This window comes from Barbus barbus (assembly GCF_936440315.1).
Source record: "Barbus barbus genome assembly, chromosome: 34".
Taxonomy (NCBI): domain Eukaryota; kingdom Metazoa; phylum Chordata; class Actinopteri; order Cypriniformes; family Cyprinidae; genus Barbus; species Barbus barbus.
The window spans coordinates 26756638-26781630 of NC_136762.1; the positions used below are offsets into that span (position 1 = coordinate 26756638).

General features: G+C 37.0%; 1 protein-coding gene across 2 annotated transcripts in view; it reads left to right on the plus strand.

Annotated features, from left to right (window-relative positions):
* Positions 1-24993, plus strand: part of LOC306853768 (uncharacterized protein) — a 170001-nt gene that overhangs the window by 41365 nt on the left and 103643 nt on the right. For both annotated transcript variants that reach the window (XM_079391416.1, XM_079391415.1), the window contains exon 4: positions 10063-10242. In XM_079391416.1, coding sequence (XP_079247542.1) covers positions 10063-10242 — 180 coding nt within the window. The remainder of the gene's footprint in view (positions 1-10062; positions 10243-24993) is intronic.

Here is a 24993-nt window from a genome sequence, read left to right on the forward strand (position 1 = left end):
CGTGACAGCGCCAAGCAAGAAGCGGGAAAATGGACAAACAAAGAGTTATTCTCCTCATTTTAATTCTTTTGGAAGAAATAAAGCAATTAAATAAATTAAATACTTTCTTTGCTCGTTGTCGGAGAGTTTTTTATATCAGACTACAAGACAGTCACATCCAGGTAAGCCATTATAGCCTATTTTTATTTGTTTTTAAGTATTCTACTAATTTCTCCTACAAATTCATTGAGCCGAAGCATAAACTTTAGCTTGTTTTGTCAGAGAAACTCCTCTCCCACTCCGCTACCGCTCGCTTCGTCTGCCATTACGCTCTGCCGAAAAGAATTATGGGATAGGTAGGACGGGAAAGGATCCACCACACCCATCCTTCCAATTGGGGGAAAAGGAGGACGTATTTGTGGACCGCATTTGAAGGATCCTACGAATTTGGACAGCCTTCGTCGCGGCGCTGTGACGTAACATCCTTCAAATGAGTACTCCGAAGGATGCAGACCCTGAATTTGGACACAGCCTATATATGTGGGCAACTTTCTTGTGAATTAATTTTCTTGTGAATTTAGCTTATTGCTGAAATAAAGCTTCTAGTTTAACTGTACATACTTCTCACAAGATGCATTGTTTCAGATGTAATAACTATTTCACCACCCTCTGTTTACCGGGGACTGGGGAGCTGCTATTTAATTATTTATTTAATGCTTTCTTAGTCCGTTTGTGTTTGGCACATTGTGTGGAAGCCCGTTTCTGCCACCGAGTAAGAAATACAAATTTTAAAAAGTAATTGCGACTTTTTTTTATCTTTATTTTATTTTTCTTGCAGTTGGGAGTTTACATCTCACAATTCTGACTTTTTTCGCAATGGCAAGTTTATATCTTGCAATTCTGACTTTTTTCACGGAATTCTGACTTCTTTTCTTAGAATTCTGATAAGTAAAGTTGAAATTGCGAGTTATAAAGTCCAATTCTGAGGGGAAAAGACTATTTTCTTACAATTGCAAGTTTAAACCTTGCAATTCTGACTTTTTTCACAATTGAGAGTTTATATCTTGAAATTCAGATTTTTTTTTTTTTTTTTTTGCAATTGCAAGTTTATATCTCACAATTCTGACTTTTTTCACAATTCTGACTGCTTTTCTTAGAATTTTGATATATAAAGTCTCCAGTTCTGAGGAAAAAAAACTTTAATTATAATTGCAAATTTAAATCTTGCAATTCTGACTTATGTTTTGCAATTGTCAGTTTATATATCTCACAATTCTGACTTTTTTCTTGCAATTTACTTCTTTTCATAGAATTTTGAGAGCATTTGTGAGTTAAGTCCAAATCTGAGGAAAAAAAGACTTAAAATTTTCTTCCAATTGTTATTATATATCCCACAATTCTGACTTCACAACTGAGTATATTATGCATGTTTATGTTTATATGTATATTATGTTTTTTATTCTGAAAAGTCAGAATTTCAGAAGAAAGTCTGAATTTTGAAATAAAGTCACAATTACCTTTTTCATTTTTTATTCAGTGGTGGAAATGGGCTTCCATAATGTCTTACATTTGAAAAGAAATGCAATTTCCCATATTTGTTTTCTCTACCATTCACTACTTTATCTTGATGCATTACTGGTCCATTATTGTCTTTATTGTTGTTCTAGTATTTTATTTTTTTGTAAGCGAAATGGAGAGTAATTTGAGGTAATTATTGGGCTGTAAGCAATGTAAGACACACAGGCTGTCCTGTCCTGACTTTCAGTAAAATGTGAAACGTGAGCATCTCTCTTTCATGGCCTCATTAGTTGGCCTGACCTGTGATTAGACACAACAGATGCATTAGGCTACAGCAGAGGACATTCACGTCGTTTTGAAGTAATGATCCTATGGTTTATATATGATCAAACATCTCTTTTCTCACACTATTATCAAATATAACATTTCCCTTTTGCACTGAAACCACATTATGCCCAGGTAACGGTGGGTTTTATGTGGCTGCTATTTCAGATGCTCGTTTAGTGTTTAATTAAGTGTGGTTTTTCCTTCAGTAGTGGAATGAGCGTCTGCTCTCTGTCACAGCGCTGTCTCTGTGCTGTAGTTTTACGGCTGGCCCACTTAGTCTCAATATTTATGCTTTTTCTAGTGTGAGTGCTTAAATTGAAACGTAACCCTCCACATTTAAACAATAAAAGTCTTCAAGGGCCGTCCTTCAGATCTACCGTCACTTCATAAATACCTTATCATAAAAAGAACAGAAAAACTATCATGAGAACACCTACTAATTAAAAACACATGAAAAAGAAAAAGAAAACAGTCATTGCTAAATATTTATATTTTACTTTTTCTGAATCTTTATCAAAATGGGGAGAAAAAGCAGATTCTTTTAGTACAAATCTGTAATGTACTACATCTTTCAGAAGTGGGTCTTGGACAGGAGCAGTCGCTCATATGATTGTGTGTGTGTTGATAGTGGTGAGTTAGCATCTATTGACTTTCTGACCTTCGACCTCTCTTTGACCTCTGCTTGCAGTGCCCTCTGTGCCACTAATAGAGACGTAATACAGTCTCAGTGCTAGTTAGATAGCAGCGTTTAGGGTGTCACTGTTCTCGTCGAGTGATGGCGGTCACATATGCTGCCACACTTCTTTTACACATTTATTTCTATCCCTGAACTTCTGAAACGAATGAGTGAGTGTAGATCAGAGCGTTCTGTGAGACCTTTGAACTTGACTAAATGACAGCCTTGTAAGTGTGGGTGGCCCAAGTGTGAGCTGATTTCCTCTCGTCTCAGGCTACGTCTGCATTGCGATTATAAACTTGCAATTGCAAAAAAAAAAAAATATATATATATATGAATTACTTAATTACTACTAATAAATGGCTAATATTCTAATAATATGCATGCTAATAAGCAATTAAGGGACCCTAAAATAAAGTGTTACCGATTAAATTGGCAAATACCATTTTGCATTGTAGTGTGGACTGGGAAAACAGATTTGGTAACACTTTATTTTAAGGACCATTTCTCACTATTGACTAGCCTGTATATTACTAACATATTGGCTGTTTATTAGTACTTAAGCACATATTCTGCATGATCATATTTTAGATCCTTAATCCACCCAATACCTAAACTTAACCACTACCTTACAAACTATTAATAGGAATTTATTGAGACAAAAGTATAGTAAGTAATAATGAGAACCTTAAAATAAAGTGTGGCCATTTTTTGCAAATTTAGTCTAGTTTTCTCAGGACAAATACACCGTCTCTATGTGGACCAAAGGCTAGAACTTGGAGAAAAAGATGCATTTTAAAAGTGCCCTGATTAGTGTAGACTTAGCTTCAGAGGCACAGAGCTTCCTTTTTCATGCACTCCTTATGTTTATGAATTGTAAATTACAGATCTGTTATATATTGCTCATTAAATTGGTGCCATTTAGTTTAAAACAGATGCCCATTTAAAGAAACACTACTCTACAAAGGCAAAGCACAGTAACTACACCAGCACTCATTTGGATTAATCCAAGATTTTTTTTATTATTATTAAACCATGCATTCTTCAACAAAATGCAAATGTCCAGAATCTGTAGGGTTGCTATTGTATTTAAACATTTAATTACAGTGCTATTAATTTGTAGTCCCCCCCCCTTTTTTAACTTTTTGTGATAAATTGTGGTGTGTTTAAAAGGGGCAGTGAACATGCGCAGAAAGAAACAGCTTGGGAAATGTTCTCATCAGCTCTGGTAATTAGAGGAATCTCATAAATTACACTTGTGTGGCACTGCATTTAAAGAGCACTCAGAACATCCTGAATTGTTAACATTTTTCATTATGTGGAAACGCCTGGGAACAAGAAGCAACAGCTGTTTGGAGCGCCAGCGCCTGTAAGAGACCCACATCGCTCATTCAAGGTGAACTTCAGTTCTATGGAAAAAAAAAAATAGTGAGAACTTGTGTCTGTAATGGGTCTGGTGTGTATAAAACAAAGCGCACGATGAAGGAGTAGAAATGAAAGAGTTCTTTTAATAATTCACTGACTGAGAAGGGCACAACCAAACATAAATCCAAAATAATAGCAGACAAAGGAACATGGAAGAACACAGGCTTTAAATACTAAACGTAAGGAACAGAAAACAGGTGTGTAACTAATTAATCAAAAACCATGGAAACAAACGAGGCAGGAAGACGGAGACATAGAAACTGAACTAAAACAGATCATACATGTAACATTGTCACACTAATTAAGCAGAAGCTGTTTGTTGCTTCTTTCCGTCAGTGTTTTTCTTCATAAGTAGACTAGAAGTTGCTACTATGTTTTTTTATTCCTGTCACTTGTGGCAGTCTGTTTCTTTCTCAACTATAACTCCACTTTTACAATATAAGCAGTGCATCACTAAAGATGGGTCACTGCTCAGTGTAGACTGGGTCAAGACTACGAATCAGAATTGGGACTTGAATTAGCGTCGCATTCTGAAGTGGCAACATTTGCTTGTTTTTAAATTATTCAATGACAAAATGTTGGCAAAGTTTTTGGATTGAATATTATCACTCACGCTACGAGTAGTTAGTGGTTCTCCGCTTCACCTGCAGAGGACAGAGTTTCATCTTTATACTTTTTCAAACTCCAGGTCTACAAACACCTACTGACCTCCTCACGTAGCCATTTTTTTGTTTCTAATTCTTAAAAGGAACAGCCCAACTGTGAGCGTCGTCAGCTTGAGATTTATGTCACGGTGCACAGTAATGCAGCAGCAAACAGATACCTGATGAAACTGTCAGCTTAGGACATTCAATAACTAGTTATTGTTTTGCGTTTAGGGCTGAATATTTCACCCAGAAAAGCTCATTTTGCCATTTACCTTTATATCCAAACCCTTATAATGAAATTTGAGTTACTTGCTGTAAATCTTTTCTATAGTTCTCAAACATCATTCTTTGCAAGCTTTGCAAGTATATGTAAATTATTCTACTAACTCTAAACCTACCCTAACAGTCTACTCTGAGAGTTAGTAGACATAGTTGCAAATTAAAGAGAGTTAGTTGACATGTAGTTACAAAGTTACTTATAGTTAGTAGAATGTCTAAAGTGGACTATCAGAATAAAGTGTAACAGGTAGTTAAGTTTAGGTATGGGGTGGATTAAGGGACCTGAAATATGATCATGCAGACAGTAATATGTGCTTTATAAGTGCTAATAAATGACCTAATGCTAATAAGCAACTAGTTAATAGTTAGAATTGGGCCTTAAAATAAAGTGTAACCAAAAATAAATAAATAAATAACTGGAAGGACATAAGGATGACACAATTTCTTAAACTGTATTTTCCCCAATCGAATTTTACAACTCACTTTGTTTGGTAGAAAGGAAATGATGTACGTAAAACAGTACTGTTGTGATATTGCTTAAAAGGATATATAATGTTTATCACAACTTCTTTTTCTTGTGAAATCAACTGAAATCAGTGTTGTTCAGATAACATTCTACTTTTAATTTCTGTTGATTAAACCAGTCGCTTTTTTTGTATTAACTCAAATTTTTAATTTCAGTGAACTCAAAATTTTCAAGGCAACCAGGTTAGTTACTTTAAGTTAAACCAACAATGTTTTTTACAGTGCGCTTCTTATAGAAATGTGTTTCTGTAAAAGTCGCACATCTGAGGAGGCTGCAGAGTTTCTTTCTGTCTGGAGCCCATTATTACGTCTCTAGATACATTTCAGACATTAACACCCAAAACACCTATAAGTCATAGCTTTAATTTAATTATTCAATTTTCATTCATTTTTAAAGTTTTATTTAGGATTTAATTGTTTTGTTTTCATATTTACTTGTATCAGTTGTGTATAAAGGGGTAGTTCTATGCGTTACATTAAAGCTCATTATGTTTTTAGCCTCATGCCCAGTGTCTTTCACTGCCATGTTTTCATTTTGAATTCAGAAATATTTTATCTCACATCACAGAGTGCAAACACAAGGGCAGTGATTTGGAAGTAAGAACTGAAGTTTTTTGTCAAACGTCTGTATAATAAATTAGTGTTTACTGTCTGACTGCATTACAGCGTGGACTGAGTGAGTGTGTGTGTGTGTGTGTGTGTGGGAATGAAACGAGGAGAGAGCAGAAGAAGAGATGAAGGGCCGCAGCAGGAATAAATAATCATTTGTCCAGGTTAGGATTCCAGCGGTGTATCTTACGTCTGTTAGTTGCACTAGTGCTATCATTTGCCACCATTAATATCCAATTTCATATGAAGCAAGAAACCTTGTTTAGCAGGAATAAAATATAGTCAGATAACAGCGGGACACCATCCTGCTCATATAATTACCCAAACGCGGCGCGGGGAGGGATCAGATCCGCGGCTGGGCAGGGGGCATCGGCGATAAGCGCCCGGCGCGCTCCCACACACTGGTAATTACTTTATTGATAATTTGCAGGGAAAATTGCCTGAGCCAATCGTTGCTGCTAGATTTAATGGATTGGAGAAAAAACTAAAAAAAAAAAAAAAAAAAAGCACCTTTCAAAAGGATTTTAAATATTTTAGGCCACAGGGGAAGGCTTTTCCTCCGGCGATAATAGCTGAAAGTCATGTAAAATAGCCCACTCTTGGCATGATGCTGCAGGACGCGTGTGCGCTTGTGGCAGGGGATGTTTATCTGGCCATCCCGCATTAACACATTTACCCTCTCGCCTTAAATGAGGTCATAATTCTCTAAGGGTAAGGCCTTGGTAATGAAATTGACATTTAGCAGCCGCACCACAGTCTATTAACTACAATAAATTTAATTTGCAACAGGCCCAGAAGTGAGCTGGGCTGCGGAAAGAGAGAAAGAGATGAAAACACGGCGGACCGGCGATGCTGGTGTTTATTACATGTGCCTGGCCACAAGTACATTTACTAAAATAAGACCGCTCGTGTTCTCTCGTGTAACTATAACTGCTTTTGCTCTGCCTGCTAAACGATCAGATAAAACAGCGTAAAATATAGAAGTGCTGAAGATTTAGTGCTTTTCCAGACTCGGGTTTTGCAAATAGTGATCTGCTTCTAGACCCTGTCTGTAATGGCAGGAATATTGTTAAAGCTGAAACAAGGTTACCTACATCCTTCATAAGAAGGTTTTTGGCAGATTTCCCAATGCTGAGAGTTGTTAAAGCAAAAGTTCAGACGAAATTGAAAATCATTTACTTAGCCTCATGTCGTGACTTATGAAATAAAAAAAGTGATCACCAAAATGCTTTTGGCGTTCTTCAAAATATCTTCTGTTTTCCACAAAAGAAAGAAAGTCGTACAGGTTTGGAACAACACGAGGTTTTCACTTTCACTATCCCTAAGCAATACACAGTAGTTATGATGCATTATGATGACATTTTAGCACAACAGTTACGAATCTTCCCTGAATTGACTTTACAATGCATGGGCCAAGATATTGTACTGGAATAAACAAATGCAGACTCAGGCTGTCAGTCTGTGCAATGAAACTATGAAGATTGATCTGGTAGAATTCTGTACTTTAAAAATATGAATTATTATGTGTTTTAAAACTATTTTATTCTAAACAAAGAGTTAAATTAACATAAATTAATAAGAAATTTGTGTAAAGAATTAAAAATGACAGCTGTCCTACTGTTGTTCCATGATTTTCACCACACTAAACAATGATTTTGCCCTTAACGTTTTATCAAAAGCTAGTGTACTAGAGGCAACGAAGAGCCTGCTTGAGACAAGACATATATAAAAACAATTATTTGAGTAGAATACCTTTATTTCAAATCAAGCTGCAGTTTGTTTTTTTTCAAATAATGCAAAAACATTTAATTTTCCCCCGGTTTCACAGACAAGGCTTTAGCCTAGTCCTAGACTAAAATGTAAGTCTGAGCTGTTTCAACTAAAAGAAACTTGCTCTGGCTGATCTCAAAATATAACAGTGCCTTTTTTTGCCTCAAGATGCACACCAGTAATGTTTTTTTTCTAAGTACGTTTATAAAAATGACTTAAATGTCCTAATTGAACTATGGCCTAATGCTGGCTTATTTTAAGCCCTGTCTGTGAAACCGGGCCCTAGTGTATTTAGGATAGTGGGAAAGTGTTTTTAGTTCATGTGTTTTAATAAAGAAAAAAATCCAAATCCATTTCTGTTTACATCGATGTCATCATTTGTACATTTGTCATCATTAATGTTGGAGATCATAGCTTTTATGCTACAGAATGTTAAAGGTACGTTAGTGTAGCTTTATATTGTTGCAGACTGTAAGCTATGTTGACATGATTTTAGGGTCACACGATCATGTTACTTTTTGATTTGTCTTTTAATTGACTTTTAATTGATGTGATAATTTGGTCATATGACTTACGCATTTTGATATAACTCCTGATTTGGCATGGATTGTGTAAAACCAGTCTTGTTTGGTTTTTAATGGACAAATTAAATGGTGTGAAAAGCGAGAGTTTATTTCCTACTAAAAATTATACAGTAAAAGTAAACAAATTTAAATTGAAAGTAGAATCAGTACAGAAGTGTGTGTGTCACGGTGTGGATGTGTGGCTCTGGAGTCTGTTGCTTTAAGTAAAATCCTTTAACTCTCGCTGTATTCTCTGGCTGTCTGAAGGATCAATACAGCATGTGTCCAGTCATAGCGAGCTCCTCCCTAATGGCCACTTCATACAGCCAATAGGATTTGGCATGAGTGCTTGTAAGTGACACCAATGATCGATCATGAAATCAGTGATTAGTCATGATCTGACTTTAAAAATTCAGTAACAACTCTACACATGCACGTCAAAAAGGGGACCGGTTTTACTTTTGTTATTAGTTATGATGTGATTTTTGGTATGGTTTGCAGCATGATCCAATAAATGGTCTAGTTGTTTGTGACACCAACACTTTAAAGACTAAAGACATTTTAAGTTCATCTAAAAATGAAAATCCTGTCATTTGCTCACCCTCATGTCCTTTCTAACCTGTATGATTTGCTTTATTTAAAATGCTTTTGTTTTTACCTCACAAATCTTTTGTAGTGCACAAATTTGCTTTGAAGAATATATGAATCAGGGTCAAATTAAAGTGGAAGAGGGGTATTTCTATAGTCGGCTGATTGGTTGATTGGACAGTGAAGATGAAGAGTTCACACTGACAGATTCACAGCGATAGAGCAGTCATTCGTTTTCAGTGAGAGCTACCGATGACTAATCTTTCTTACAAATAGCCAGAGAGAGTGCAGCTACATGGAGGAGAATGTGAGGCCTTGAGACAGCTCTGACCAGCTGCTTTATGAAAATGCACGATCAAAAGTAGTGGTTCATGCTTAATATAGTATGATAGTCTTCAGGAAGGGCAGAAATACACATTTTCTTAAGATTTCCCACAAATACTAATATAATTACAACATGATGTACTAGTTTTTCTGGTGATAACCGATTCTCACAATGAACTAGTTGCTCTTTAGCATGCATATTAAATTACAGCAAAGTTATAATGCTGTTGTGTTTTTGTTTACATAATATATGTGTGTGTACTGTGTATATTTATGATGTATATATAAATACACACACATACAGTATATATATTGAAAATATTTATATTTTATTTTTAAATATTTTGTATGTATGTACATTTATATATTTATATTCTTATATTTTATATTATATATAAATATATTTAAAATATAAACATAACATTTTTCTTAAATATATGCATGCATGTGTTTGTATTTATATGTACATAATAAATATGTGTCCCTGCAGCACAAAAGCAGTCATGAGTAGCACAGGTATATTTGTAGCAATAGACAACAATACATTGTATGGATCAAAATTATACATTTCTCTTTTATGCCAAAAATCATTAGGATATTAAGATCATGTTCCATCAAGATATTTAGTAAATCTCCTACCATAAATATATAAAAACTTCATTTTTGATCAGTAATATGCATTGCTAAGAACTTCATTTGAACAACTTTAAAGGAGATTTTCTCAATATTTAGCTTTTTTTGCACCCTCAGATTCCAGATTTTCAAATAGTTGTATCTCAGACAAATATTGTCCTATCCTAACAAACTTGTGTGTATTGTGTGTTTCTTGGAGGTCTCGCTCCCGTCACCGAAGGTCTCGCAGTGGCAGCAGTGGTCGATCCAGCAGAAAATGCAGTCGCAGCAGAGATCGAGATCGTGGCCAGCGCCGAACCCGAGACCGAGACAAAGACCGGACACGGGACAGAACTAAAGACAAAGAGACGGGCAAAGCCAAAGACAAAGAAAAACAAAGGTACTACTTTCTTTTTGTGACATTTCAATTTCTAGATTTTTCTCTAGCACACACACTCCCAGACTGCACCGAGCCATCAATAAACCCCTCTCATGTCTGTGTTGGAAATCTTATAGTTTGGATTCAGCTGAGAGTTTAGCTCAATCGTGTGGTAGGCCTCATCCATCCAGCCTGATATCTGCCCTTCAAACTCAGTGTATACACCGTCCCGCTGGGCGTCTAATGCGTTTGCTTCTCTCTCCCCGTCTTGATTTATGCCCCAGTGTAATATGCGTGAGCAACAGCTAACTGCATTTCCATCCAGCTCTGCTGTTCGCCGCTCTCAAACCCTTCCTCGACTCCTGAGAGACAAAGCCTTCTCCGTTTCACTTCCAGTGACAGCAGTCAGCAGGACCCAACTCATTGGCTAAACTAGCTTACAACACAGAAACACCAGTAATTATGCACAATCTGTTCAAGATGTTGTTGATCTTTACAGATTTCTGACGTTCGGATGTTTGGACGGGTCTGGAAATGTTTCCAAATAAAGGAATACATCTGACTAAGTGACGGCAGTAATTATTACACGTAGCATTCATCATTAGGTGCAATAATTTGTGGGGCCTGTGAAGCTGCTGTCCGTGAGCGTTGATTGGCTGTGAAGTAAGCCGCTAATGAGAGCATAGTCGCATGTCCATAAACAACCTCTAGAGAGAAATGGACTGCTTGCACAACTATTTCTGTTCTGCTTAATTACAGCGTTAATTGCATCTACACACAGGCAGTTACACATGAGAACGCATGATTATTATTACTTCATTTTAGGGCTGTCTGTTATTTAAAACAATGAATCACATTCTCTGTGTTAGCATAAATCATATTAAATCTACTGAAATGTGCCTATAAATATAAAGGACAGGCTTTGTATTTATTTTTCAAATTGATTGATCGTAGGCCTTGTTGATCTGAGCTTATATTGGTCAAAAATAACCTTCCATTGAAAATGAATAGGGGAGTTTGACTGTTCAGGATACATGTACTCTCATGCTTCCGCGCACACACACACACACACACGTTTATGTACACAAACAAACTATATTGTGTATTGCAGGCTTTCTTTTTCACAGAGATGAACTTTAACATTATATGCTTGAGGCTCAGATCACTGAAGCCTACGATCATTCAGTTACAAAAATAAATTCAAAACCTGTGCTAACTGAAGTAAAACAAATTGACAAAATTACGGAATCAAATATTTGGTCATAATATAGCATAATGAGATTTATAAGATATTTTTTGTGTAGGCCGGTCATTTTTTGACTGGAAACACTACAAGTGTGACTTTGTTCAATTTTGTGCAAAATAAAAGCGTTTCAAAACAAACTTCCTGGCTAAACAAGTGTGATAAACAGTGCACATTTATTTTCATATTTTATTGAATATTGTCAAAATTATCCACAAATAAAGCTTTTTTCACTCAAAAACTGAGGTGCATAAAATCAGATTAATGATCAGTCAGCTCCAAAAACAAATACAAATCCTGTCCTAATTGAAAGTACACCAGCTGACTGGTAATAATACAGCATAACAAAAGATTTACAAGCATTTTTTTAAAGGCCAGTCAAGTTTTGACTGGGAACACCAAAGGTGCTATAGGGTTTTTTAACAGAGTTGCAGAGCTACTTGCTTGTCGATTCCTCAGGTGATCTGGTGAAACAACTGGACGAGACACGATTTAATTGAATTGAATAAAAGTGTTTCTACATCTAACAAAGAGCTAGTGATGAATGAGTGTAAATAGTAAACACAGTTTGATCCCCGGACACTGGCTGCTATTCTCTAGTCTCTGTGTGTTTGTGTGTGTTTGTGTGTGTGTAGGTTCTGTATTTAGTTTCTCTGCAGCTTATGTGTCCTGAGGGAGTCAATAGATGTAATTGTGGCTGTAATTAGGGGATGTAGCTGGCATGACATTAACATAATGGAGGGACAAACACAAATGAGCAAACACAGGGGCCGTTATCTTAAACACTTTAGACCCTTGGGACCCCTGCCTTAATCTGAGCCTCAATCTCCAGGAACTCCATTCACACTGATGTGTTTGTTCACTCACACACTGCCCTGTACACCTTCACCACCATCTCTACTTATGACTCAAATCACAGTTGGTTTATTGTAATTTCTTTTATGAGATTTGAAGCGGTGATAGGATGGTGTAGAAGCGGTCTGTGTTCTGTATGCAGGCATATGCAACTGGAAACCAGTAAGCAATGAAGTTAAAGAGGTGTAACATGCAGTCATTTGGGCTCATCGAAGACCAAATCTTATGAATCCCGGAGTATGACATAAGAGTGAACCCCCAATGAATCAAGTATTAAATAAAGCTGGGGAACAGCAATGATGAAGTCTTGAGTATCCTAGTTGGGGTATTTTGACAGGTTTCTGGGCACTGATAGGGTGCTGTGGTTGATTTCTAGGCAATAGGGGCTTTCATATGTACTGCCCTTTCCAGAAAATGACCAGTAAATGACAAATTTGAGACATGTGCCAAATAGACATCTTTGACCATTGTGTCATCTCACTTTCTTTTTAAGACTCTCACATTTTAAGTACTAGGCATTGCTTGGGTCTTCTATATGGTTCATAGACAGGCAGACAGGCTAAAGCCATTATTTGTATGGTGTAAGTATTTTAGTATATTATAGGTGTTATAGTATTTACCAAAGATCCATCATCGTTTCAATCCTGTCCTAATTGACCATCACAGAAATTGTTCCAGACTTGTTCCTGAACTGAGCTTAAAGATTACAATGTACTTTACCTTCTATAAAAACAAGCCCAAGTTGTCCTGTGTAGTCCTGTGTGAGTTGACATGCTAGCAAAGCCAGTGAATGTCCTGCTGAGTAACACGTCCAGCCTGGAAATCCTTCCGCTACTGTTCATTCTCAAGTGTCTGGACTGGACGTTGGTCAGAAATGAAGAGACAAGGTCCATAACATATTGCTGGCTGTTGAATATGGACATGCAGAGTTGAATGGAAATAATAAGCTGTAATCAAATGCAAAATAATTGTTTACATTATTTTACTTACATCTCTTATGCATTTCAAATTTGTGAAATCATCTCTGTCTATGATTGATGCATGCAATAGCCGTGACAGTAAAGACTTATACATTGTAACAAACTCCCCCCCTCCCCAAAAACAAAACAAAACAAAACACTATTCTAAAGAAATGCTGGTCATTTGAGTGTACTGTTGATCAAAAAGTAAGAAAAAGAAGTGACACAAAAAATATTAAGCAGCAGCATTATGCAGATGATCAGTGTGAAACTCTTTCCACATTCAGTAACACAGCAGCGTCTGGGGATCTTACCGGACATCTTAATCTTTCTGTTAGTTAAAAGCAAAATGCACTAGCAATATTAACCCCATATATGTAGATGAATGGATGAATGCCTCATTCTGACATCATGGTAATGCTGAATGAGTCAAATAATTTAGTTAAAATTGGCAAAATCCATATAAATTCAGTTTGTCTGTGGATCCTGTCCCACAGAGTATATGTCTAACTGTAATCACACACACCTGTCTGTAATTCTGAAGATCCTGATGAACTGCTCCATGATGGATTGGAGTGTGATGAACTCTGCAGGGCAGAACTGAATAGCTTTGGTTTATTTTCACCATGACAAATCAGAATTCTTTTGTTTTGAGTGGCGGTATATAGTAACTTTAGTGCAAATTGGATATTAGACCTGGGTGGAGTTTACATTTGTAAAAAAAAAAAAGAAACATGAACTGAAATTAATTTGGAGACCTTGCTTTTTTTTCTTAACTCAAAGATTGACAAAGATATAAACATCAGTATGAATGCAATAGGAATCAAGCACCTTCGTTATAGTGCAATAGACACAATAATAGTAGGTTTGCTTAACAATAGGTGCAAGGTTGCCAGGGAGTTCTGAGAAGTTGTTGTTGCTAGGTGGTTTCTGTTGTGTTCTGGGTGGTTGCTAGGGCGTTTCTAAGCAGATACTAAGGTGTTCTAGTGTTTTTGATACTATGCAATTCAAGTAAAGCAAAACATTGACGGCAAAAGGTGCTGGTTGAGTTTGTTTTCACTACGCACACATGTAAGCACATTCATTTATTATTTTTTCCATAGCATTAGCCTACAACCTATTTTAGACATAGATTCAAATGATTCATAGAACAAAAACTAAATAAATGTTGGGTTTTCTGTCTGTAAAAGCACAGTTGGCCTGTTGTTTGACACCGACAAAATAGTGAATCCAAGATTTGATGATAATATAGCATAACAAGAAATTCATTAGCTGTTTTTTGTAGGCTGGTCATTTTTGACCAAGGACACCACAAAAGTGGGAGAAAAGTCCTAAAAAAGTAATCAAAGTAAAAAAACTTTATATTTTTTGGGTGGGGTGAGTCGATATATCCTGTGTGAGCAAAGTCAGTAAGTTTTAGTCCAATTTGATAACATTAACTATCATTTTCTGAAAAAAGGAAAACCTTTCTGGGTCAAAATGATCAGAAAGCAATGTGTTGTTTTTGGGCTTGATTTAATCTGTTGTGAAATGATGCCTTTTTAAATATTGTTTATGTTTGGCATACTTGTACTTACAGCAGATGATTGTGATTAAAATGAGCCTGGTTATTGGTCAGTAATGTATCGGCAGTATAGCGTATAACTCTGTTAATCAGTGCTGCTTAATTATGACAAAAATCCCTTGATATTGTAATCATGATTATTAATGTTGATCAATAGAATTTACATTAACATACTTTCTTTTGTGTGTGTGGGAACTGCATGCCATTACACATTCAAAATCAGAGAGCCATTTCACGATTATTGCTCAATTTGATATTGCTTCTCTTAGTTACGTGAAAAACAACTTTCACTCAAATAGTGAATAAATAATTTGGAGTGAGTAAAGAATCCATGTGCTGTATGTAGAAGGATGCAAATGATCATAAACAGCCGATAATCAATATAACGACAGTAGTTTAAAACAACATGACTAATGAGGATTATGATAATATGATTATGCTAATGCAGCGCGTGTGTATGTGAATCACACATCCATCAATCACTCTTACAGTGTAGACGCTTAGGGACAGACGCACATAAAAAGCTCACCCTGCTGCTTCCGGTTGGCTTTTCTCCTCAAATAGCTTTCTCCTTTTTTTTTTTGTTCCTGGGTTTTGTTGTGGTTTGTTAACCTGCTGTATGCACTCTGACACACAGACACATCTGAAGAGCTTCATGAGTGATTTGAATCCACGCTGCAGATCGTGTGTGTGTGTGTGGGGGGGGGGATCAAAGGGGAAGCGGCGTGGCGGGGCGCTTACAGACCCACATGTGGTGTTGTTTTCATGAAAGATTGATCAGACCTCTAGGATGACATCAGGCTTCTCCACACCAAGCACAATGTGTTTCCATGCAAAATTTATTGAAAAAGACGAGACATTGTAAAGCTATCTTTTTGCCTATTAAGGCAAAAGCAGTTATTGTGCTGTGTGTGTGTGTGTGTGTGTGTACCTGCTTAATCATATTTTGATTTATTTGAGGATATTTTGTACCCAGATGGGAGCTAAATCTGACACAACCTTTTTTTGGGATGTCGTCTTTTGTGAAAATGGTATAAAAATAAAGTAAAAACACTCAAACAAAATGCTGGGTTAAATACGACCCAGTGCTGGGTAAATATTGGACAGAACACATGCTGGGTTGTTTTTAACCAACAGTTGGGTTAAATGTTTAACCCACCCTTCTGGGCAGTAACCCAACCGCTGGGTTTGTCCATATTTTAGCCATGTATTTAACACAGCATTTTTTAGAGTGTATGTATTTTTTATCATTATTAATGTAAAAATGCAGAGAGTTTTAGAAAGTAATCCTGTAAAAAGTGTTTGTAATGAATTTACAGGAAAACACTGCATAAAATGCTACAAAATGAAAAAAATAAAATAAATAATTTAATTTAATTTACCAAAAGTCCCCCCAAGTCCTTGTATGATGCATTATCTTTACACGCATTACATGATTATCTTTCATATACATTTTATCTAAATTTCAAATAAGTTTTGTTTCTTTTTATTTTTGGTATCAGTATATATTAGCATGTTTTAAAAAAATATATTTTCTGTAATTTACTTGATGTATTTAACAGTTTCTTTTACAATGAAGAAATACATTTCGTTCAACATCAGAAGGATGCAGCTAAGTTCTCTTGGTAATATGAGGTTTTAGCCATTTCTTGAATGTTGTAAGTATAGGGCTGCAACAAATTTTTTTTTTTAAATAATATACTGATCCAACGGTGATTAATCGTTGATTATTTCACAAATCAATCAGTAGGGTTTGAACGATTATTCAGCTTTTGCAGTTAGTTAAAATACTGAATTATACATATTCTATATATGCATATATACACATAGTGCTGCTTTATATCAGAAAATCAAGTTGCAATTCTAACTGAAAACAACACTGACACTGCTTTTTATGGTAAATACCGTAAAGCTGCTTGATTTAAAGCAATCAATGATATATTTAAATGTGATGTGACCTAATCGCAGAGCTGAAACACATATATCTACGTCACTATGATCAGATGCTTTCTTAACTGCTGTTTTCCACTGTCATGCCTGTTGTGTTTATTTCATTATTGAGAGGAAAGCACGCAGCATATATTTACATATTCATCTAAATGTCACTCTCAGCAGTGTTGGGATGTTAAACAGTAAAGAACTAACATAACGAACTTTTTAAGCAAAGAATGAAAAAGAACTTTGCTGTGAGTATATTGGGTTACACATGCCAGCATTGTTTGTTTGTAGTTTTGTAAATCTTTCCCACACACTACTGGTTCACTTCATCTGCACATGTCTTAAGCATGTCTTCTTCTATTGGATTGTATGCAGGAGGGCTGAATTAGTCCTGCTACAGCGCCACACTGGTCAAACATTACATTAGCTCATATGAGATCAAATCACTATTTGGCAACACACATATTTGTTGACAAATGTTTATTGTCGACGTTGTCGATAATGTTGGCTAGTCATTTCAGCCCTAATTGTAAGAAATTTGATTTTCTGTGTTGTGAGATGTTAACTTTCAATTGCAAAAAAAGAAATAAAAATACTTGCAATTTTGAGAAGAAAAGCAGGATTTGTGAAAAATCAACTCACAGTTGCAAGAAAAAAGACAATTGTGAGAAGTCACAAGTTATTTTTTGTTCTGTGGTATAAAAAACTGATTTGTGAGAATAAAAATTCTAATTCTGAGGAAAAAAGTAAGAATTGTGAGACATAAGCTTGCACTTCTGAGAGAAAAAAAAAAAAACAAGAAAAAAAAAATGTAAGATGAAAAGTTGCAAAAACCCTTTTTTTTTACATTTTGTATCAGAAACAAACTTCCATATACGTGATACTGAATGTTTCCAAAAAGAGGCCTCTTAGATGGCAATATAAGTGAAGTGACATACTGCCAAGTATGGTGACCCATACTCTGAATATGGTGCATTTAACCCACACACACAGCAGTGAACACACACACACCGTGAACACACACCCGGAGCAGTGGGCAATATAATTGCTGACTTTAATAATAATTTTGCTAACTTTTTTAAAAAGACCTTGCATCTGAGTCGCATCTTGAAATGCTGTTTAGTGTGTTTGATATGGGTATGGACATTAGCTGCCCCAGCTCTGTGTGTGTGTGTGTGTGTGTAAGGACTGCGCTGGCCACCGCTAATCACAATGGAAACACCCCATGTGAGCGAAGGAAAGCTGGAACAATCCACTTACTGGCCTCTGTAATCTGGTTAAGCATTAGGAGGCAGTTAAAGCACACACACATGCCTGGAGCCGCTGGGAGGACGGGCACACTTCGTCAAAGCTTTCCCAGCTTTTAACATGTTAAGCATTTTCTGATTATGTTCACAATTCTTGTTTTACTGCCTTGTGGGGGTTTATTAGTTTAGTTTAATCATAACCACAATCACAGTCACTCGCACACACAGAGATCCAGCCCTGGAGCGTGATGACGGCGCTCCGGCAAAACCAAATGAAATCCCACAATCCAATTAAAGTGATCTGCTCATGCTGAGCTGTGCAGTCGCCATCCACAACAAACTCATATCTAATCAGTAGAGCCTTGCTCGGGCCCACTTTTACGGCCGTTTCACGGGGCCGCTCCTGATGGGCCTGTAATGCATTTGCGTCCGTGGCTGCGCTGTTTTATGGTCCAGACAGACAGAGCGAGGACTGATTAGAGCCGGAACAGCTGCTTATGAGATCCTGACATGACAGACCTCTTTCTGGATTTAGCAGCATTATGGAAATGTGCTTGTCAACACATCCACTTCCCCGTTTAGATACAGCGTGTGGTGTTTTTAATCACTGTCCTCTCTCGTGATCTCTCGCTCTCTTTAGCAAACAGCTTTCAAAAGAGCGGCATAAAGGCCTTTCCACACTGAGCACGAAATATTCAAATAAATTTTGCACGCGATGACGCACTGGAATAAAACAACAGCTTCCTATGGGTGCTTCCACACAGACCGCAAACATTTGCGCACCGAAAAAGCGAATGTTTTTTTTTCGTCCAGTCCGACGAATTTTTCAGTTTCGCAAAGCAAAAACACGGGCCGTCCAATAAGATTTGAGCTAGGATCACGTGACCGGAGCAGCTGCTGTTGCACGAAAGGGCTGTTTCGAAAACTAGTGTAAACAAACAAAGAAGAAGAGTGGATGCTGAGTTCTTGTTATCGTTGGTATTTGAGAACAGATTTATTCTCACATGTTCTTCATACAGAATATCATTTCTAATAATTCTCCACTGAATCATGTGATCTGGAGAGCACCGTCCGTTTTCTTCCACGTGCGCGAGTGTCAGAGAATAACCAAAACAGCATCAACACACCTTTGTCCATTAACTAACATCAATCCAGGACGAAGACTAGAAAGAAACAGAAGGCTTAAAAAGACAGGGAAACAAAGGAGCAAACGAGACGATTACTAAACAGACTGAATGATAATTAACTAATAAGAACAGGAAACAAACCAAATAAGGAAAAACAGGAACTAAACGGGAACATACCTGTGACACTTACACTATCATAAAAATTATATATATATATATAATATTTTTACATTAACAATGTAATCAATATTCTATTTATTAAAACCAAGTGTGAATCTCATCCCGTTTTTAAGCATTTTACATTTCACATAAATTCACATTACTTATTCCCAATTAATAACTCAAGGCGGTAACCATTTAAACCAGGGGTCGGCAAGTAAGTTTGGCATCGGGACAAAAAAAAATTCACCATAAGATGGTGGGCCAGAACATAGTCAAAGGATAATTTAAGATATTAATTGATGAAAAATGCAAGCAGAATTGCCTGTGACTGACGGTTACAGTGTATTTTGTAACCGATAGTGAGCTGTTACTCTGTGTGAAATCCTGCAACAGTCATTAACAAAAAGCCACATTTGTGTGGCGGTGTCCGATCAGAGTATGTGAGCAGAGTGGAGCATCAACAATTTCCCTCCGCGCTCCGAGCATTTAATAACCACTCCGCTCCCGCTCACTGATATCAGAAACACCGCGCTACCTCTAAAGTATTTCAGTATGTTTGAAATATCACAGATCTATGGAAGCCCGTTTCCCCCACTGAATAAAAAATAAAAAAAGGTTATTGCGACTTTTTAGCTCACAATTCTGACTTTTTTTCTTGCAATTCTGACTTTTTTTTTCTCAGATACATTTTTTTCTGAGATATAAACTCGCAATTGAGAGTTATAAAGTCAGAATTGCGAGTTAAAGTCCAGTTTTGTGGGGAAAAAGACTGTTATGTTCCCAGAATTGGCCCGCGGGCCGCCTGTTGCCGACCACTGATTTAAACACTACATTTTATTTGTGAACTTATGTTAAGATATTCTTTTTAATAGTTAACTATTTTTGAACTTTTCGGATCATGAGTCTTTAAAGCTTGGTAACTAGTGGCAACAGACCACAGATTTGACCAAGCTGATTACTCACTAAAAACTCCCCCACAGGAGATTTCAGAAGTTAGGTTGGTTATTTTTTATTTTTTTGCTTATTGACATGTTCTATTATTATTATTTCTTATCTCCTACATTTAATTACTGCTGGACAATAACCAATACTATGTATTCTATAATATTTTTCCTATATTTTCCTAATTACAATTTTATGATTAATTTATATGCTACAAACACTTTTTTGCCATTTTTATCACAGAATAAAGCTTTCTAAAAGCTACTATTGACATGCCAATTAGCACTGCATTATTCATATACTTTATTCATTACCAGGGGATGATTTGGAAAAACACATAAAAACCATATATTCTCACGATCGTGTGTTGTCTTCTTGTTTCATCATTCTGCTTTTTATTCAGCGTAGCTACAGCGATAGCTGGATGGCTTTGTCCATATTAGGGCTTTCCTGGCACATCACAGTTTATTAGCTGGATCAGTCCGTTTTGAACTATCTGCATGAGAGCGCCCTCCGGCTTGAATGAAACATACTCTGCATGAGAGTGCTTAGCACTCTGTAATGCTCACATCTCCTCATTTTGGATGGGAATAAACATCAGGTCCTGCAAAGACTTTCTTGTCTCTTTGAATTTAAATAGATTTATTCTACATGAACACACACGCATGAAAAAAGTGTGGGAGACGAATTTCCGTTTTATTAATGATGGGGTGGACACGCACCCCGCATCTCCGCGTATCCTACACCTATGCTCCCACAGATCATGTCATTTTAAGTCTTTATTTTGACGCAACAAAGTTGTTATATCAAAGTTTGTCAGTTACTTACTTTTTTAAATGAGTCTTCCCATTAACGTCATTATGTTGTTCATTCAGACTGATTCGTGAATGCAGACCGTGCACAAAGACAAGAGGTGGGATTTATAGCACTAACTGATCACAGCCGAATATATCCAGTCATATCGAGATCGAAGCATTGCTCTGTTGGCTTCGCTCAAGTGTTTATTCTCTTACTTACTGTTTATATTTTACATTTTTATACTATAATAATACTATAGAATCAAGAAGTTTCCATCTAAAGTATAAATCTGTTTATTGTACAAATTTAGGTTTTTATGAAGTTATCTAATTTAGTAAATATTGTATAAAAAAATAATTTTAGGCGTGTGTTTTAAAATCTTTAAATTAAATATTGTGATATATTTATCGGCTTTATATCAGCTACCCTTTTCTCCAAGATATCGGCAGTGACCATCAAAAAATTGATCGAGCTGATTGAAAGTCGACCACTAAATTTGACTGGTACTTCAGTTTGTGTCAAAGTCACTTCATTGCTCTCTGATGGCAGTGTTGATGACTGAAGAGCTGACCAACCATCACATTGCTCACATCTGATCCAAACCTTTTTCTCAGCAATCGCAGAGCCACGTGTCACAAACGCCGATTATTATCCACGATGACTGTGTGTCATTATGCGTCTAATGGATTCGATTGGACTGAAGCTGTGTGTGGATGTGTGTATTCCAGTATTATGACAAGCACTTCATCAATACATACTCTAATGAAGAAGTGTGAAACATGAACCAGATCAGTCCACAATCAATGTATATCCTCAGCTGATAAAATAAGGGGAAACGGCAAATAACTCTTTTCTTTGAACAGTATTATTTATGGGTAGCCAACTATCAATAATGTGACAATCATTCTCATCTTGTCAGATTTTCCTACTCTCCCTGCTCTTATTGTGTGGCGTTTGATTGAGATGTTGAGATCTGTCTTTTATGTTATAATTTTATTTCCGTTATGCTGTTTAATCATGTGCTCTGTAGAAGCTGGCTGGTTCTCTTGTACTCTCCCTGTGCCGTTTCTGTACAGATAGACAGATTGTTGACATCAGTCACTGTGTAAGAGCTTTGAAAGCGTACGAGTGTTTGAAAGCTGGTTAATTTGCAGCCGTACACATGGGCAGGGAAGTGTGTGGGTGCCATGTTTACCATTCAGACCCAAATGAATCACGCTGATAAATTATGGACAAGAGATTGTTATGACTTCCACATCAGTCCGTTTGCTATTTTCACCAAACTGCCCAGTGTAGACCTTTGAAAGGCTTATTAGAGGTGAAGTAAAAAAGCAGCGCACACTTTTAACGTGATTGTGTGTTTGGGGTGTGTTTTCATGTTTTCATTCAGTGTGATTACAGTGTTTCCTGCAGGATTCTGTGAAACTGTCTCACAACCTTTTTGACTCCAAGGCCCCCCCATTGTCAAAAACAATATTTGATGATATTTATGATACTGCTATAGTAACAAGGCGGCTCATTTTCAAACTTTTGGCAACATACAAAAAGTAACTGAATAATTATAATAATAACAATTAAATTAAGTGAATGTTCTTCATGGTTTTTATTACCAGTAAATTTACATGACTTTCTTAGTTTGTGATTACATGGTTTTTAAATGATCTTTTATTCACAAATAGCAATTCATGCATAATAAATATTTTAGAGCTTGACAAAATGTATATTCATTTGTAAATAAAAAATAGATCAAATAAATAAGAAATTAAGTAATTATTTAAAAATAATTTTTAAATAAAAAAAATTGTCATTTATTAATACATTTTTGTATTATATTGGTTGTCCAAGATCAGGAAAGCCATGGTTCTTAAAATAAAAAAATAATTGTGAAAGGGAACAAATTTCATTAAAACGTTACATCTTAATTTTCAGCTGATTTTTCTTATTTTAAACTGTTTAGTCTTATTTGAATTAATTTGAATCTGTCTTGTGACCCCCTGGTTGAGAACTACTGTTTAAGGAGGACTCCATGGTCAATTCATAAGAACGTGTTGTACAGTTTAAAGTTAAATTAAGCAGTCTGGTGCACTTTTAGAGCAAACTTAATCTTAAGTCTTTGTGTCATTGACTTGTGTCAATGCATTGATTTGGACTTTTAGTTGTTATAGTGTCTTACATTATACTCACAATGTTGTTTTTAGGAAGCCAAACAATTTGCATAATAATAAGACTATTACTATAGTAATGCAACTTCACTGTAAAAAAATAAATTCATATTTAATAATTCTATGGATAATATTTACTTTACAGTAAAAAAAAAAAAACATTCTTGGGTCTTAATTTGCTCACTTGCAACCATTTGACCCTCAAACTTTTATTTTGCCTGAAAAAATTTAGTGTGAACCGTGCCGCTGTAAGACACTTAAAAACAATGTATCACAAGCTGTATGTGTGTAAATGAGCGCCGATCTATCCCGGACAAGCCTAAACAAACTATCAGCAATGGCGGACGTTGCGTTGCTATTGATGTTCATGGCTTTGCGAACCTACATCGGCATCCAAACACGGCGAATCAAACGTGTTTGCGTTTTAGCTGCTATTTCAAATATGGCGGCCCAAGTTTCTGTTCGTCTTGTTGGTCACGGTAACCCTGCCCCCAGCTCCTGACGCAAGCGGTTCTTCCTTCTAGCCCAGCAATGTTTTGGTGCTACTTACGAAGCGCTTTTCCTGGTTCGGAGCTGGTGCTTTGGGTGTCGAAAAACAAAGAACCGGTTTGAAACTAGGCTCTGGCTCCGAACCAGCACTTGAACTGCCTTGGTGGAAAAGGGGTAAGGGAGGGGGGGGGGGGCGCTCACAGGACGGGACCTCCAGAGCGGAACAGACCGATCGGAGGCCATGGCAGATGGTCTTCGGGGCCTTGGCCTCGGACCCCTCGGCCCGGCCCCTACAGCCGGACCCCCCCCCAAAAATAATTCCCTGGGGAAGTTAAGGGGTAACAGGAGCCCTCCGGGGCTAGACACACAGAACAGTACATGACAGCACTGGAACAGGACAACCCACAGGAACAGGAAGCCCTCCTAGGCAAGCTAGGAAGCTGAGGCTTCTTCTGGGCATGACATGAATCAGGGGCCCTCAGCAACCGCCTCCACTTCCGCGACAAGGGGGCAATGAGTCTCCGTGGACAAGACAAACATGATGATTAAAATATTCCTGTGGGCACGACAAGACAAAACCGGCACTCCTGGCCGGAACAAGGAAACAGCGACGGCCGGCGGGCATGAGTCAGCGGCGATCCGGCGGGCTCGGTGAGCCGCGAATGGTGGGTGGACGGTGGGTTGGCTTTCCCCACGGACAGCGGACTTGGGTGAGCCGCGGACGGCGGTGGATAACTCCCGCGATAGGCGGGCTGGAGGGCTCGCGGCCAGCGGACTCGCGTTGATCACGAGTGGCGACTTCCTTGCCGCGGGACAGACAGACAGGAACAAAATAAAAACTAGAAAAAGCGAACAAAACAAAACGAGGTGAAGGGGAACAAACCAAATTCACTGAACATGTTAAAAATAAGATTGAATAAGTTGTTGGAAGCGCGGTGGTGGTGACGCTGAAGGCGAGCGACCGTGGTGCAGTAGTTCGCTTATAGCCTAAGTTTAGCTTTTTAGTTCTGGCGCTTTTATTTAGGCTTCAAAATTCATCAAAGTTATATTATTTTGTGAAGATTATCTTGATGGACAAAACGTGTAAGTTTCATGAACTATGATTGAACACAGAGCTTATTTTTTGCGATTATCCAAAAGCCTATTGAAAAATCCTATTCGTTTTTTGTCGAGGAACAGTTTTAACATAGCCTAAGTTTGCTTTAATTTATTTTCAAGATCTGAGGTAAAATATCTATTGTTGCTTTCACTATGGCTGTAAACCTCACGCAAAATAATATTCAAAC